The following is a 16,356-nucleotide window of genomic DNA, read 5'->3' as shown; positions in this document are numbered from 1 at the left end:
TCATAAATATCACTGTTATTGGTTAAAACCAATACAGAAAAGGGTTACTAACCGAAAACTACAAGTCCCAGAATTCCGCATTCCACCTCCTGTTCAGGAAACATGGCCGCGTGCTGTCTGCCAGTGTTACATTTATTTACGTTTTGTGTATTATCTTTGAAAACACCTGGCAAGGTAGAAAAAGCTCAAGTTACAATCTGTGCCGCGTAAAAAACACAAATGGCAGTATAAACGTTTATGTTTTCCGAAGTAAGAGGAAGGAACAGGATTTCATCGTAAGCGTTTTGCCACTGGTCTCCTTGCTGTCAATTTGCACCCCCCGGGTATCGTACTGCATTTCGTAGCCTCGTCGTTCATCGATACTCTTCTCACATCATATTCGGTAATAGTAGCAATGTTTAGCCCCGTCAAATCCTCGTATTTCAGAGTCAGCCCAGCCACTGTCAACAGAGAACTTGGCAAGACCAAGATGAGATAGCAAGAGGACAAACAACAATACCGACACGTAGATACAAGGCTACATACCTAAGTATACTTCTTTTTTTTAACGAAAGCTAAAGCATTTAGGGAAAAGGCAATGTTTGGGTGTCTTTTTGAGGAAGAGGAGGAAGCAGGGTTTTCTCCTAACCCAGGCTTGGGAAGAGTTGCCAAAGGTATAGAGGAGCCTCCTCCAACTAGGGGAAAAAGCAATCTCAGCGGCATTAAGAACCAGGGGGGTACCTGCTACCTCAACTCCCTGCTGCAGACCCTGCTGTTCACACCAGAGTTTAGAGGTCAGTTTGCCTGTCACCTTCATTAAAATGGGCTATGGAGATACACATGGGCTATAATTACAACGGAAATTCGACTTGTTTTTGTTCATGCAGAGGAACTATTTAGCCTTGGGCAGGAGGAATTGGGACTTCTGGAAGACAAAGACAAACCAGAGGCCAAAGTAAGTGTATACCATGGGCACTTTAAAACATACCGGCTACAACTTGTAGCTCTTGTCGCTAGCAATTGTCTGTGTGTGTGCAAACAAGCTAACAATAAATACACATTAACTATCTACTGTTTTGCCCAGGTTCGAGTGATTCCATTGGAGCTCCAGAGACTGTTTGCCCACCTACTGCTAGTGGACCAGCAGAGTGCCTCAACAACCCCACTCACTGACAGCTTTGGCTGGAAAAACAATGAGGTCTGTAACGATCAAAATACACAATGAGTGTATTGTATACAAGCTACTGAGGACTTTCTGCCTGTTCCTGAAAACCATAATTATTGTGGTTCTTAAACCTTGTGTGTTTAGGAGACTAACCAGCATGACGTGCAGGAGTTGAACCGGATTCTTTTCAGTGCTCTGGAGCACTCGTTGGTGGACACCAGTGGCAGCAGTCTGATCCACAGACTCTACCATGGGACCATTGTCAACAACATAGTCTGCAGTGAGTGTGGCAATGTCAGCCAGAGGCAGGTATGTGTAAATATATGCTTCAATATTATTATTGTGCAGATGCTTTAATCCAAAGCAGTTCAACCAGTTCATCAATGTTGAGTTTTAGATAAATTTCATTAAGGAGAAGGTGGTGCTATCTTGCTCAAGGATATGTACAGGTAGCCTGCTGGCATTGGGGACTAGACCTGGTACCTTTCGGCTGGGGGTCAGTCACTCAAACAACTAGACTATCCAACCCCAGTTCAATTTTTACTAATGCAATATACTATTGATAATTCAGCAGATGCTTTGAATACTATTTGGTTATTAAACGATCACCCCTTGTGATGGACCATAATGTTTTTTAAGGAAGTCCAATGGATAAGGAATGGTAGTAATAGAAGCCAACCATCCATTCCTTGATTGGACCCCAAGCTAGGAAGACTAGCTAGTGGTCAAGCTAATTTGGATCCTCATAATAGACTAATGTGATAATTTGCTTCCACATGATTCAATTATACCCATTGGAGTGCCTAGGGCATTGAAAAATAATTAGTACCCTGTTACTTACCGTTAATTCTTTATGTCTTTGATCCCATCAGGAAGACTTTCTGGACTTAACTGCTTGTGTGTGTGGTATGGGCAGCCTAGAGAATGCACTTTGGGCCATGTTTGTGGAGGAAGAGATGTTTGAGGGCAACAACCTGTACAGATGTGCCAAATGTGACGGACTAGTAACTGCGGCCAAGGTCAGTCTCGATGCAATGCCTCCCTCACATATTTCACACTGTTAATAAAGCCAAAAAACGCAAATTGTCATGTTGTGCTCTGGGTTGTGTTTTTGAGTCTTACTATTAAGTAATTCACATGTTACCACATTGATTTACAATGTTTACAGTTGGGCCTTTGTAAAGGATTAAACTGACTAGACATGTCGGCGCTGACTGCTGTGTAGTTTTCTTATGACTATTTTGTCATTTAGGAGACTTAAGCAACTTAGTGCAAATTCAGATACATGTCATTATGTGTACGCACCAGGCTCAAGGATAGCTACAGGTTGACTGCAGGCTTCATGGTTGAAGCCCGAACCTTTCGGCTTGTAGTCAATCACTGTAAACACTACACTATCCTACCTGACTAAACTGTGTTGCTTTGCCCCGGTTTCAGTCGGCCAAACTGCAGGAGCTTCCTCCCTTCATTACCATGTCCCTGCTGAGGTTCAGCTTTGACTTCGCCAAGTGTGAGCGCTACAAGGAGACGGGGCGCTACACCTTTCCTCTCACCATTAATCTGCGGCCGTTTTGTGAACAGGTAAAGGTGACTTTGTTTTTCCCCAAAATCGAAATTCTGTGGCATTATTTGTAACATGGTTGGATGTGTTAATTTAGAGAATTCAGATAGAGTTGATTTAATTTGCGGGTATGGTTTAGGGATCTTGTTTTGGAAATCCTACAGGTAGCCTGGGCCTTTTGGTATCAAACACAGAACCTTTTAACTAGGAATCCATGCATGAACACTCATTGCTACTAAATATGTAGTCAGTGGTACTTGTAGTCATTCACAGATCTACTCTGCTCCTCCAACAGATTGATGGAGAGGACGCTGAGTTCACCTACAAGCTTTTTTCTGTGATCATCCACAAGGGTGGTTGCTATGGGGGCCATTACCACGCATTCATCAGGGACATCGACCAGCTTGGCAAATGGGAGCCGCCGGTAAGAGGTCCTGAGCAAATCAGCCAAGTACAGCTTTTTCTTTTGGATTGATTTTTGGATTAGATGTACTCTGATGTTCAAAATGTAAGGTATGAGAATAAGAACAGTGGTCTGCAGTTCATGGGGCCTGTTCTGTGATGAGTGAATCACGTCGTAGCTGTTTTCTTTAGGAGGAAGACTCCAAAAATAAATTCAGGAAGACAGTGAAGACAGTGGAGGAGGTGCCAGAGGTGCCAAAGGTGCAGGAGGTGCAGGAGCCCAAACTGGATGTTGAGGACCCTCTTTGTCTGCTCACAGCTGTCATATCCCAGGTAAAACACAAGGCCAGCACTGAACTCCCAGCCTGGTTCTGTTGGCTGAATAAAGAGTTCAAACATAAGCATGCTCATCGTTTTGGTCTCTGGTTCTGATGCTTTGCACTAGGAGCCGTCAAAGAGCGTGTTGCTGGACCAGTTGGGACAGAAGCTACTGGACAAGACGGGATCTTCCTGGGGCAAAAAGTTTAGAAAACATCATGGCCCCATAGGCAAGGTGTGGGGCATTTACAATGTTAAGGAATCATGTTAAACTTTTTAAGTACGCCTTAATTAATTTATTAATTTTTCATTTATACTGTATAATAATACTAATGAAGGAGTAATAATATCACGCGAGTTAAGAGTAACAACAGAATATTATATTTAAATGAGAACATAAAATAATGAATGTATATATTCCTTAATACATTGGTAGAATAAAGTAATTGACACCTTTTTAATGTTTTATTATGTACCTATTAAACCCAAAATGATCTTTTCTACTGTGACAGTTCCTGCAGTCCCACAGCGACGTGTTCATGTTGGTGTCTAATGGCACCAGAGTAGCCCTGAAGTCAAACCAACCCAGCAACACCACTGCCGGCTCCAGCCCAGCAGAACTCACCCCTCTCACCAAGCCGTCCCCCGCTCCTCAACCAGGGACTCCTCCAGAACCAGAGCAGAACCCAGGGCCCGAACCAGAGGTATTCTAGGAGAGATGTTGAGATAATGAAGCTAAAACATTGGGTGACGCGGTGGCTCTGCTGGGTTAGTATCGATATGTCCCACAGCAGGAAGCTCCTAGCGTTTCTCTATGTAGGGTCCCTAGTAATGTACCTCGAAAGACATACAGGCCAGGGTGCTTGCCGTAGTCCACCAGCTTTGGGTCCTAATGGGGTAATACTTGACATGTTACACTGACTAAGATTGTCAGTGTCCTAGCATTGGAGTGGATATGGTATATTTGGGTGCTTTACATGTGTGTCAGAATACTTGGAACATGCTTAGCAACCTAATATGCTAAGCATTGTAGGAATTGGCATGTTAGGGTACTAGGTCTGTGAGGATGCTTAGCTTGTAAGGATGCAGTCCTCGGTGCTGCTCTTCACTAACTTCCCAACAGCATGCCATTAAGCAGAGTGTTCTCCTTCCTGCAGGGTGACCACTGGTTTGACCTAAACGACTCCACAGTGACCTCCATCAGGGAGTCTGACATAGAAAGACAGTTCCAGGGCAAAGAGAGTGCCTACATGTTGTTTTATAGGAAGGTCCAGCTGCCCAGGCCATCAGAAGGTAAGGACTATGTGTATATATATATATGTGTATATACCTGAAGTATATATAGATGTCAGGGTTTCCCGCATAAAATGTGTTAGTTACTGCACCCTTTTAAATAAATCTTTTTTTTACTGCACTCGTAGTAGACGGTAGTTCTATCTAACGTCTAGTATTGTTATTGATATATTTCTAGAGAGGGACGGGAGTTTTTTTGTGTGGGGCCGCTGACGACAACTGACGTTCTTGAATGTGGTAATATTATGTAAAGTATGGTGAGTATGTAATACTTGTATGCAACTGTTGTTCTCAGCCTTCAGGAACCCTCTGTATAAAGTCCCTCCTCACCTGGTGCAGATGGCCGCAGAAGAGAACCTCAACCTGCAGCGAAGACGGTACACACGCTTGCTCACTCACTGAGAAACTCACTCACTCAGACACTACTCACTCATGCAATCACACACTCGCTCACTCACGCACTCACCAGGCCAGTTCAGTTGAACTGTATCTGGATCTTTGTTGTGATTGGATTGATCATGCGTGTTTAAACCCTACGACAGTGAAACGTTTGAGAACTCCAGCAACAGTGTGGAGCTGCGCCTGCACCTGGCACCTTCCTATAGGCTGGAGAATGGGGCTCTCCAGCCAATGAGCATAGACCAGGATGGAGTCACACTTCTCAGCTTTGACCGCAGGAAAACGGTTGGAGACCTGCGATTATCTGTCTACCAGGTACAAGGACTGGCCAACAAAATCTATACAGAAATTTTATACCAGTCTTTGGTGGTTGAAGATTTTCAGTCGTCAATTAATTCTAATTTTAAACGAAACACACCAATGTTGTTTAACATCATCGTTGTCATCTTGTGTTTACAGCTGCTGAATTAGTGACATTTTAACCAAATGGATCTGTCCTTGTCTTGTGTCTGTTTGTGTTTAGATGCTGGAGCTTTGGGAAGGGGACATGGCCTTGACTGTGGCCAAGAGCCTTCCTGCAGGTCTACACCTCTACAACACGCTGACAGGTGGACCACCAGCCATCACATACACACTACAGCTCATTTAATGTTCACCACTACTGTTCTCAAAGGACATAATTGGTAACACTCGCCAATCAAAAAATGGGAATGGCAAATCTCCCAAACCCCAATGAAAATACGAATAGTTTTATTGTTACTATTTTGCAGATTTTACCCAGGCTTTACCCAAAGCAATCTATCGTTGGACCTTTTTGAGTGATTACACTGATGAAAACATGATTGCTCGCCTCCTTTTTTACTGTTAAGTTAAGGAGACTTAAACCACCTACAGCCAGCCTATTCAGATTCAGCTAGGATTCAATCCTCCTAACCACTTCTCTATCCTCCCTATCAAACCCTTTGCGTTGCTTTGCTTCCTCCCTTCATGACCATGTCACTGCCGAGGTTCATGTCACTTAGTGCTTTGACTTCGCCATGTGTACCTGAACATCATGGAATCTGTCATCTGTACCATAAGCTTAAATATGCAGCGTCAACCTCTTGTTCCAGATGACGGCGTGTCTCTGTACAGCGCGGGCATCGTCACCAACTCTGACTTGTTTGTTTGGAACGGCAGAGAGGTGAGTCAGACACACTTCTAGCATAAAAAAATCAACCTCCTTGCTCACTCTAGCCAGGATCCAAAATGGCTGATGTTTCTCCGGGCCTTCCCTTTTTTCCTTCAGGTGGCCGGGGCACTTGTCCTCACGGGGGCCGAATGGGAGCCGGTGCTGCTGACCGTTGTCAGGCCCTATCTCGGGGACGACGACGACGGAGGAGGGAGGGTGGAGGAGAAGGAAGGTGATGCAGCACCTGGGGAGGCCCCTGGTGAGGGGAAGGAGATCGGGGGGCCCGGGCTCATCAAGGTGACCAGGGGCTTTGCGTGCGGGGCCACCCTTGGGGAGGTCAGGGAGGCCCTCGGCGAGCCCCAGGAGAGCATGCTGTGCCAGGTGCAGGCGGCGGGGAAGGGAGGAGGTGCAGGAGGAGTGGAGGGCCAAGGCGGGGGTGCCAGTGGCTGGAAGGTGTTCCCTCCCGCGGACTTGCAGCGGACACTGAAGGAGCTGTCTCTGAAGGACGGGGACAAGCTGCTGGTCCTGGAGCCCCAGAGCTTCGACAGCAGGTGATTGGCTGCTGGGAGCCACTTGTGTTAAAGCGTACATGTCATCATTTAGAATCGTTTACCCTGAATGACTTACAGGGGAACCTTTAAAATATCAAACCATGCAATCAAACATTGGAGTACCTTAATCAATGCACAACGATTTTTTTCAATTTTTATGAATTTGAATCAATTACTATCGGGAGTGTGCTTGTACTTTTGATGTGTGTCCGTAACTTAGTTATTTTGTTTGTTTTATTCTTTTCAGTTTGTTCAGTCTGAGTGGGGAGCTGGTTACCGTGACGACGCCATCCGACTGCCGCTGGCTGCTAGTGGAGTTCCGACCGCACAGAGGAGGAGTGGGAGGAGGGGACGGCGTGGGAGAGGAGGAGAGGAAGAGTGCCAAAGTCCCTGCTTCAGGGATCATGGTGATTCAGAAACTAATTGAAAGGATCTTCAAATCTAAATTATTTCAGTTTTTCATTAACGTTTATTCTTGATTGTATGTGTCTGTGTAGTCTATAGGGGAGGTGAAACAGAGGGCAATAGAGGAGTTGCACCTAAAGGATCAATTATCAGGCAAGAACCGGTTTATTCGATACAATCTAGCATATTTGATTCAAAATAACCGTAGCATTCAATTATAACTATTATGTCTTGTCATATTGTTATTTATAAAAAGTCAATTAAGTTTATGTGTGTCTGATGTTGCTAGGTGTTGAGTGTTGCCTCAGACCGATGGACCGAACAGGAAAACATTTGCTTACCCCTGGTGAATATTAACATTTCTACCTACACTTTAAGGAAAGCCCATCGACCTTGATTAGAAAACATCAACTTTCATACTGCGTTGACCCGGTGAGAACATTTAATTATTAATGCTTATTGAACCGTTGTGTTTGACAGTTTGTGAGGAGTTGAGCGTTCGGGATGCGGGGGTGCGGCTGATGACCACACTCATCCTGTGTCTTGGAAAAGCCCCCACGACAACACAGGTGGACCAAGAAGATCTGTCGTCAAACAACCGAGTCTCAAAATGCTGTCGGTTTTTGTAACTTTAGAAGTGCACCAATAAGTTTCATTTATTTCTTTGTCGCAGCTGTTTTTGCACTACTCTTTGGGCACGGCGCCCTCTGTTGGCATGGAAATGGACATCATCGTGGAGCAGACTTGCACCGTGAAAGAGGTGAGTTGAACTGTGGGATGTGTGTGGGTTGGTTCCCCCTCTTTGTGGTGGGATCTCCTAGGATGTTATCTAGTCTTTCTTTCCTTGTCCGTTGGTTTATATGTTGTCATTCTCCTTGTTAAAATGTTATTTTTCATCATTTGCTTGGCAGTGTCTCAAAGCAATGCTGGAAGCTATCGGACTGGAAGGTACTCCTCTTTTTGCTGTTTGACCGGCTTAATTAATGCAGTCCTAAAGTGCTTTTTCTAATGGGCTTATTTCTTGCCTGGTTGAACTGTATAGGTTATTTTTGTTGGCAATTTGTGATACTCCTTACGAATAGTATAGATTATTATGCATTTATGTTTCAATATATTTACATGGGCTTTTCAGCCTTTATGGACATAACAGTGGGTCGAACGAGACAGGGAATGACATGAGCACGGGTTGGTATCGAACCTGGGACACTACAAGGTGTCTTGCCTACCTGGTTAGCGCACTAGCTATAATTATATAGAATATAAATAATATCTATGTATAATTTATTATTATTAATAATAATCATAACCAAATTCATATAATTGAGTATATTGGCGGACAATTTACAGTGTTTCCATCCACTGATCTTTCCACCGTGTTTGTTTCCAGGCGACAGTTGGCATTTAAGAATCCTGGACTGGTGTGACGAGGTCGGGGAGCCGCTCATGAACGAGGTCAGGATCACCGGGTCTATCTTTTAGTTCACTCACTATGAAAAATCCATGCCAATGGAATTAGAAGATGCAAATTATATCTATTATGTTATCTATCTATTATCTATTAAGTGCAGATGCTTTTTTGCAGTTCTGCAAATCTTTCGTTATTGTTCTTGTACATATTTACATTTTTCGTCATACCTTTTGTGTTTTATATTGTTTCCTTGAATTTGTTTATTTAAAATGTTATTATTTTCCTCATAGCAACGATGTATTCCTCTTGGTGTGTTCCTCTTGCTCAGGATGCCCCTCTGTCAGAGCTGAACATCAGCTGTGGAGATACCCTGGTTATCACGCAGGGACAACTGCCCCCCAAGGTAACTTAGATTTGATGTATTTACGTTATTGACGGTTTATCCAAGGCCTCTCTATTACTATTTAGCCATTTTGCACTTTTATCCAAAGTGACTTCAGACGTGTTCATGAATGAGAAGAAAGGGGTTAAGCATCTTTCTGAAGGATGCCTACAGGTAAACTTTAGGCATTAGGGTAAGTCTAACTACTATCCTCTTCTCCTCTCTCTCCTACCCCCCCGACTCAGGGCTACCTCAACCTGTCCGTATGGCTGCTTCTTGATGCCGAGAGCGATGTTGTTTCTCCTACGGATGGTGACTCTAACCACACCAAAAAAGGCTCATCAGAAGACGTGAACGCATGTGAGCTCAGCAGATTCCTCATTGTGTCGTTCTGTGTTCATCGGTTGTCTATGATGTTAATCTGTGTGTGTGTGTGTGTGTGTGATTTGGTTGCTAGCTGGTGTTCCAGGGGCCACACTGAGAGCCTTGGGAAAAGTTGAAATACCAGATGAAGCCACACTGGAGGACCTTAAAATACAGGTAGAGATTACGGAGGGAGTGGGAGAGAGAGCGTGAGTGGAAGAAGAAGAGAGGGTTTGTGTGTACATTTAAGTTGACATTATTTTGCATGTGTATAAATGATCAACCTGCAGTACAGTGTCCCATTGTGATATTAGTGGTACTCTATCAATTCCAGACAAGAACCTTTTAAAACATGTCAAATTTTGGAAAGGTTTATTTGGTTTTTTGTAGTTTGTCTTGCTGTTTTTGACCAGATTTCAAAAGATTAATTCATGGTTGATATGCCACGTTAAGGGCAAGCTTTAAGTTGGAGCAGTACGACTCCAAAGTTCTCCTGCTGGAGGGATGAAGTGATGAACTCAGCCTATCAGAACCAAATCTCACTGTGGTGTTTTTGCTGTTGTTGTGTTGATGATATCAGGTGATGACACTGCCCGGCCTGCAGAGTGTGTGTGTTCCCACCCCGGCCTTCCTGCGTATCTGGCAGCTAGAGGAGCGGAGGCCTGTGCGTATCCACAGAGGACAACAGCTCACACTCAGGTCACACACACACACACACACACACACACACACACACACACACACACACACACACACACACACACACACACACACACACACACACACACACACACACACACACACACACACACTTACAAGTGTTTGTAAGTGTATTTTAACTGGAATGCTCTCTTGGCTCTTGAAAAATAGATTTTAAATCTCTCTCTGTGTTATCTATCTGGATAAATGAAGGTTAAATAAATAGTAATATGCACACGCGTACCACACACACGCAAATACCACCAACTCAATCTTACATGCACACCGCACACACACACACACACACACACACACACACACACAGATACCGCACACATGCAAAATTCGAATGCGAGTGTGAAGCAGATCCCTGAGTAGGTAATCACTGTTGTTTGGTGCCAGGGTGCTGTCATTTTGTGATGGACTTGGTGGGTTACCGCAACATTACAACATACAATACACGCCGATCCAGCATTGCGATCCACTATCCAAAAGTAGGTCTATTTCTGCACCTGGAGAAGAACGCCAATCGTTTTGGCCATTGCAAAAAGTGCTTAATCTCCAAAAGCATGCAGCGTCAACAGCTGTGTCCCTTTGTCTCTCTTCCCCTCAGGAAGCTGAAGGTCCCTTGCGGCGCAGAGCTCTGTGTGCAGCGCCTGCTCAGCGAGGAGGACCTCGGGTAAGTCGCACCGCAGTGTCTAGGTGAGCCGCCGAGCCACGAGACGTCATAGATAACACCCCGTCAGGAATAACCAATAGGTCGCAGGTCATTATCGAATACCTCAGAACACAAATCAATCATCCTTTCCTTCTCCCTGCACCTCCTCCATGACTTAATGCCACTTGTCCTCCATCTCCACCCCCTCCTCCTCCTCCTCCTCCTCCTCCTCCTCCTCTGCCAGTCTGAAGGAGGTGTTACTGCGTGTCAAGATGGCGGTGCCGGGCGAGGGCCGCTACTACCCCGCGGAGGAGCTGGTGTGGAACGCCTCGCGGGACTCCTCCCCGGGCTCCCTGCGCTCCACGCTGGCTGCCCACTACGGCCTGTCCCCTGACGCCCTGCTGCTGGCCAAGCAGCACCCGGACAAGCACACCTGGGACGCCATCACCAGCTGGGTACACTGACGGTTCAGGGAGGGAGGGAGGGAGGGAGCTGGGGTCAGGCGGGGTCGAAGGTGCATGTTTGCATGGTTTTGCAATATAAAAACGTCCATGGATCCAGGGAAAGGAGGAGGAAAACTGGGTTGTTAGGATTGCAATGAATGCGCGTTATTTCATTATGGAAGATTGTCCATTGAGGTTGGACAGTGACTGTACACTAGAGAGAGATAAATATGAGCGGAAAGCTTTAGTAAGGGCAATTTTCGTTTAGCTCACCCTTGTTGACCCTGGCAAGAATGTGTTTGATTTAGCTTACAGTCGAAAGCCCCAAACTGGGCATTGTTGAGGGGGAGCTCACACCCAATTAGAGATCAAAGGGAACCTCTGGTCTTGTGTTGACAGAGCCAGCAGACGTCCAAGAGGAAAAAGAAGAAGAAGACGGAGTCCCTGCTTGGAGCGCCGTTCCACCTCAAAGATGGAGACGTGATCGGAATCAAGGTACCGGAGAGAAAATCCAGAGCAGGGTGTGCCCCTTTCTTAATGAATCAACCCAAAGAAACCAACGACTGTTCGCTTACATGCTTTGACTTATTTGAGCTGGTATTTTGTAATGTTAAATTTATTCCATCTGACCAACTGGGTAACATTGGAGCAAGACTTTGAGCAAGAATTGAGTGACACTTAGCATTTAGCTCCTCTTTCCAAAGAGACGACCTCCTGTTCTCAATTGCAATGCATTGTCTGCATTCCTGTCTAACACATGATGCTGTGTGTTGTATTGCTGCGGGGCAGAACCTGCTGGTTGACAGCAACCGGGACTTCTGCACCCTGGAGGACCTGCAGGGCCAGCAGAGGCTGAGAGAGGAGGAACAACGCGGGAAAGGGTGGGAACCTTCCTCCCTTTGGCCGCTTACAATCAGTTTACAACTCATACGGGGATAAAAAGGGATACGCCAAGACATCTGTACATTCTTGATTTCCTGTCTTACCCAGGGTTGTTTTTATTCCAAGTTCATTATCATGCACCCAGAAGGGGAGTTCACTGGGTTCACATCCCCATTCTAGACGAGCAATGATGAATTTGGAATTATAGAGCTAATCTGAATCTGGGAAAGACTAATCATTTGTAAATGCTAATTTACAGATTTCTCTTTTACGATTTAAAGATGGTTTTAATAGAGGCATTTTGCAAAATCTCACCGCTAATCTCATTCCTAAATCTGTCATTGCAGAGGAGCGAGTTGTGCAGCAGGAGTGGTGAACAAGGCTTCCTGTAAGGGCAGAAAGCCCGAGGTGGCCCTGTCCATCAACGTTGGGACATTCCGGTAGCCCCGACTACCTGATGGATGTCAAAACAAATGACTCGTAATACTACTACTTCTACTACTACCTGTAATATCATGCTTACTAGAAAAAGAGTATCTGGGACTTTCTACCCACAGGATTATCTGACTCAACCTCAATCTTGTGCCAAAAAAGATTGAATCCGTTTCCTTTCCAATACACAGGGGTTTATCCCCTCCCAAAAAACTGAAATGGTCATCCGATTAGGGGACTTAGGGATTCTTAACGGAATTGTTTCTGTACAATCTGCTTTGCTGTGCGTTTTGATCTGCATTACGTCTATGCAACATCTCTGTTTCCGAAAGAGGCCATTTTCCTTTTCTTTCTTTTTTTACTTACGACCTAAATTCTACTGTCTGCCGGTTGACTTACAAATTGACTTGACTTTGATGCCATTTTCTTTTCCTTGAGTTCTACTGAAATCTGCATTTTCACTGTTCAATTTAGACATTTTTTTGATTAATGTGCCTGAAACATTAGCCAAGGGGGACTTTTTTTATTTTCTTTGATGCATTGGTCACTATATATCAGTACAATTATGAGTGTCATATTCACACTAGTGACCACTTATCTTGGTAACCCTTTTTTTGTTATTTTACTCTGGACTTAACAATTCTTGTTCTGCGACTCTACTGTACTAACTCACGCCGGTCATAGAGTTTGACATTACCATGGAGAGGCTCATCAGTCTTCCCTACCCCACTCTACCTCTCTCTCTTTATCTCTACCTCTGCATCCCTACTCTTGGTCCATTTCTCTATTGCTGATCAGGTGTTTATTTTGGCCTCTCCCAGTATTTAAACATTGAGTCGCTTTTAGTAATTTGGCAATAAATGTGGAGTAACCCTTAGGATATATAAATAATTGGCTGCTGTGCGGATAACCCCATTTAAACTATTTAACGGTTATATGGAGTTGCAGTTAAATTTGAGGGATAGATGTAGACTATATTCATTTCAAATCCCTTGACTGCGATCACTGACTGAATTCAAAGCAGACAATCTAGACTTTAATGTCATTCAGTTGTCTTTAAACTAAGGTATAAGTTTGATTAACAAAAAATATGTTTAATAATAATAATAATGATAATACCTGTTAACTTTGGATGAATGCCTTTATCAGCCCTGTATCAGATTTATACTACATTTATGCTCAATGCTGTTTTTCGACCTGCACCTTGAAAAATGGGATATTGAGGTCATTCAGTGCACAATATGTTGTAGTGTACATTGCATGCACCATTACCCGAATTTCAGGGAATAAATGTAATCCATTGATTCGTTATTTTAATTTACTTAGCCTATGACATGTCATGAACTACAGTTGAAAAAAAAAAGAAGGTCGTTCGGGACTTTGTATCCTTTGGCACAAATGATTTTTTTATTTCTCGTCTGGCATGAAGTGCTAAGTATTTAGCCTACTAGAGACTTTACTTTGCCAGTTTTGTTTGGAGGCGAATGCAGGGAAACGAAACAATAACCTATTTTCGAAATAAACAGTATTGCCGTGCAGGGTCATTTGTACGCCATAGATAGGTCGACAGGATTTCATGTCGTATAGATATATAATTAAATATATATCAAAATCGTATCTAACGTCGTCAATAGTCTCATTCAGAAATTATTCATTTGCAGTTTCTTAAGAGCGATCTGTGGGGGAAGTAAAGACCTGGCTATTAATTTATTTTATCGTTAGCTTTGCCTTTTCATGCAATATGATAAAAAAAAAGACGACCATTGCAGTAAATTATCATTTTGAAACTACATGGACTGTGAAATCTTAACATTGATGTGCATTGGCATATACCTCATGCATGCAATTCATATCTAATGCAATCGCTATTTCTCACCAACCTTGCAACCAATCAATGGTCAACGTGTGACACTGTCCGTTGCAGCGACTGGCTGCGGCATATCTCCACCCACTTTACAGGGTTATATTGGCCGGCGAACTCTGCAAAGTGCAGTCCCTAGGGCGTCTATCTATAACATCAGCACTTCACCGTTATCTGAAGCGGACTTATCATATTGCCAAAATGGTTGATGCATTCTGTGCCACATGGAAATTGGTCGACAGTCAGAATTTTGACGAATACATGAAGGAACTTGGTAAGTTGCTTTTATCCTAATATTCCGATTATTTTTGTATAATAAAGCAAAGAACAATAGTTATATATTTAACTTTGTTTCTGTTTTGTTTTTGTAACTTAAAAAAAAGGATTCGGGACTACTATGATATAATCAATCTGGATTCTGTCTCCAATGTTGCAAAGTCTCAATCCCAATAGGAGCTACTATATTTATATCGGCCCTAAAGCCTACATCATTTTTTCTTGTCTAGGTGTTGGTTTCGCTACAAGGCAAGTTGGCAATGTGACCAAGCCCACTATTGTAATCAGTCACGAGGATGACAAAGTCGTGGTCAAGACCCAAAGCACCTTCAAGAACACCGAGGTCTCCGGCAAGTTGGGCGAGGAGTTTGACGAGACGACAGCTGACGACCGCAACGTTAAAGTAAGTTCAGTATTATTTAGTTAGGGCGTTGTTTAGTAAATTGGTAGCCTTCTTGATTGATTTTGATTTATGTTTTTTCAAAGTCAAATGTACGTCAATTAAATAAATGAATACAAATAACTACTACGCCCAGTCGTCGATTGAGTAGAAACAGTCATTGTTCTTATTTTTTTAAAAAATACGTGGCTCTGCTTTCAGTCTACCTTTACAATGGAGGGAGACAACCTCGTCCAAGTGCAGAAGTGGGATGGGAAGGAGACTAAGTTCGTCCGAGAACTCAAGGACGGGAAGATGGTGATGGTGAGTGAATTGCTGATGAGTCTACAGTCTTGTTTCCCGTTACAAAGGCGGACCCCTGCTGGGACAGTGGGTCATTGAGGACATTAGGCCATTGAGGCCACTGCATCAAGCCAATGCATCAATAAAATCATTGAGCATATGAAGGGATATTTGTTATTTATTTATTTATTTATCTACGTACAGATAGCAATAATATATTTTCTCATTGAACTAGTTCTCAACATTCACATTTTACAACATTGCTTTTCTCTCTCAGACCCTGACTTTCGGGGGAATCCAGGCCACCCGCACATATGAGAAGGCATAAGATAGACTACCTCACAACCAGGGATGTCGCCCGAGCATGGGAAACCATCTGAATTTGTTTTTGACTGTATGCAAAAATGTGCACCTGATTGTTTTTTTTAACATGAAACAAATGTATTGGAAACTCATCTTTTTTGCTAGCAATCCATTAACATGTAATACTGTAATGTTTGTAAAGCTCTTTCAACCATGGTTATCAATAAATTACTTGTATTACTAAACACGTTTTTTTTTTTTTATTATTTTCAAAGTTCGGTCGAAAGCTTCTTCTTTGAAAGGGCAGTCCTTTCCACCCACCCACCCAAACCACGCCACTCCGCCCCCCCCCTCTGCCTCTCTTTTCATAAGAGTTTCTATGCCTTTCCACATTTGTATCCAACTTAAAGAAAGAACAAAGGGGCCCTCTGTGATTGGTTGGTCCCAGGTGACAGCTGGGCTGACGGGCCTGGGCCCAGCCAGTCTTGGAGCAGCAAGTGTATTGAACCAAGTAGCCGGGACCTTGGCCTGGAGTAACCTTCTAGAGAGCAATGGGTGGTGGTTTTACACAAAGGGGGAGGGGAGGGGAAGAGGGGCGAAAGCGGGGTCGATGATGTCAGCCTCCTTGGGATAATCAGATTTTAATTGTGATGTCATTACTTCGAAGCAACGTTCAATAGCTTGGACAAACTGTTCAAATATGACAGCTGGCATGACACAGCA

At 43.7% G+C, this 16,356-nt stretch overlaps 2 protein-coding genes across 3 annotated transcripts; both read left to right on the top strand.

The window, feature by feature from the left end:
- The first annotated feature begins 102 nt into the window (after positions 1-102).
- Positions 103-13,815, top strand: usp40 (ubiquitin specific peptidase 40). The gene is made up of 32 exons (XM_079751776.1): positions 103-773; positions 867-934; positions 1,064-1,177; positions 1,289-1,453; positions 2,017-2,163; positions 2,582-2,725; positions 3,001-3,129; positions 3,300-3,440; positions 3,553-3,660; positions 3,938-4,129; positions 4,583-4,718; positions 5,014-5,095; positions 5,261-5,432; positions 5,641-5,725; positions 6,230-6,300; positions 6,406-6,839; positions 7,087-7,246; positions 7,337-7,397; positions 7,534-7,590; positions 7,725-7,813; positions 7,918-8,004; positions 8,156-8,192; positions 8,632-8,696; positions 8,981-9,055; positions 9,280-9,394; positions 9,492-9,574; positions 9,978-10,096; positions 10,710-10,775; positions 10,999-11,209; positions 11,597-11,692; positions 11,987-12,078; positions 12,427-13,815. The coding sequence occupies exons 1-32, from the start codon at positions 578-580 to the stop codon at positions 12,521-12,523; spliced, it is 3,894 nt and encodes a 1,297-aa protein (XP_079607902.1). The 5' UTR covers positions 103-577; the 3' UTR covers positions 12,524-13,815.
- Positions 13,816-13,971: 156 nt separating this feature from the next.
- Positions 13,972-15,743, top strand: fabp7a (fatty acid binding protein 7, brain, a). 2 transcript variants are annotated; one of them, XM_079751778.1, is made up of 4 exons: positions 13,972-14,646; positions 14,879-15,051; positions 15,250-15,351; positions 15,608-15,743. In XM_079751778.1, the coding sequence occupies exons 1-4, from the start codon at positions 14,574-14,576 to the stop codon at positions 15,656-15,658; spliced, it is 399 nt and encodes a 132-aa protein (XP_079607904.1). In that variant the 5' UTR covers positions 13,972-14,573; the 3' UTR covers positions 15,659-15,743. The 2 variants fall into 2 exon arrangements, with proteins under 2 accessions (XP_079607904.1, XP_079607903.1); XM_079751777.1 differs by lacking the exon at positions 13,972-14,646 and having other exon boundaries at positions 14,704-15,051.
- Positions 15,744-16,356: the final 613 nt, after the last annotated feature.

Source organism: Pollachius pollachius (genome assembly GCF_949987615.1).
Source record: "Pollachius pollachius genome assembly, chromosome: 15".
In the NCBI taxonomy this organism is placed as follows: Eukaryota; Metazoa; Chordata; class Actinopteri; order Gadiformes; family Gadidae; genus Pollachius; species Pollachius pollachius.
The sequence above is the reverse complement of the archived record's forward strand: the minus strand, read 5'-3'. Positions and strand labels throughout refer to the sequence as shown.

Excerpts from the sequence above, each read along its gene's own strand:
- fabp7a (XM_079751777.1), top strand. The coding sequence starts at position 14,800 with ATGTTGCAAAGTCTCAATCCCAATAGGAGCTACTATATTTATATCGGC. Across the intron at positions 15,052-15,249 it reads CTGACGACCGCAACGTTAAA|TCTACCTTTACAATGGAGGG; the intron begins GTAAGTTCAGTA and ends CTCTGCTTTCAG. Across the intron at positions 15,352-15,607 it reads AGGACGGGAAGATGGTGATG|ACCCTGACTTTCGGGGGAAT; the intron begins GTGAGTGAATTG and ends TTTCTCTCTCAG.
- usp40 (XM_079751776.1), top strand. The coding sequence starts at position 578 with ATGTTTGGGTGTCTTTTTGAGGAAGAGGAGGAAGCAGGGTTTTCTCCT. Across the intron at positions 6,301-6,405 it reads TTGTTTGGAACGGCAGAGAG|GTGGCCGGGGCACTTGTCCT; the intron begins GTGAGTCAGACA and ends TTTTTCCTTCAG. Across the intron at positions 9,056-9,279 it reads AGGGACAACTGCCCCCCAAG|GGCTACCTCAACCTGTCCGT; the intron begins GTAACTTAGATT and ends CCCCCGACTCAG.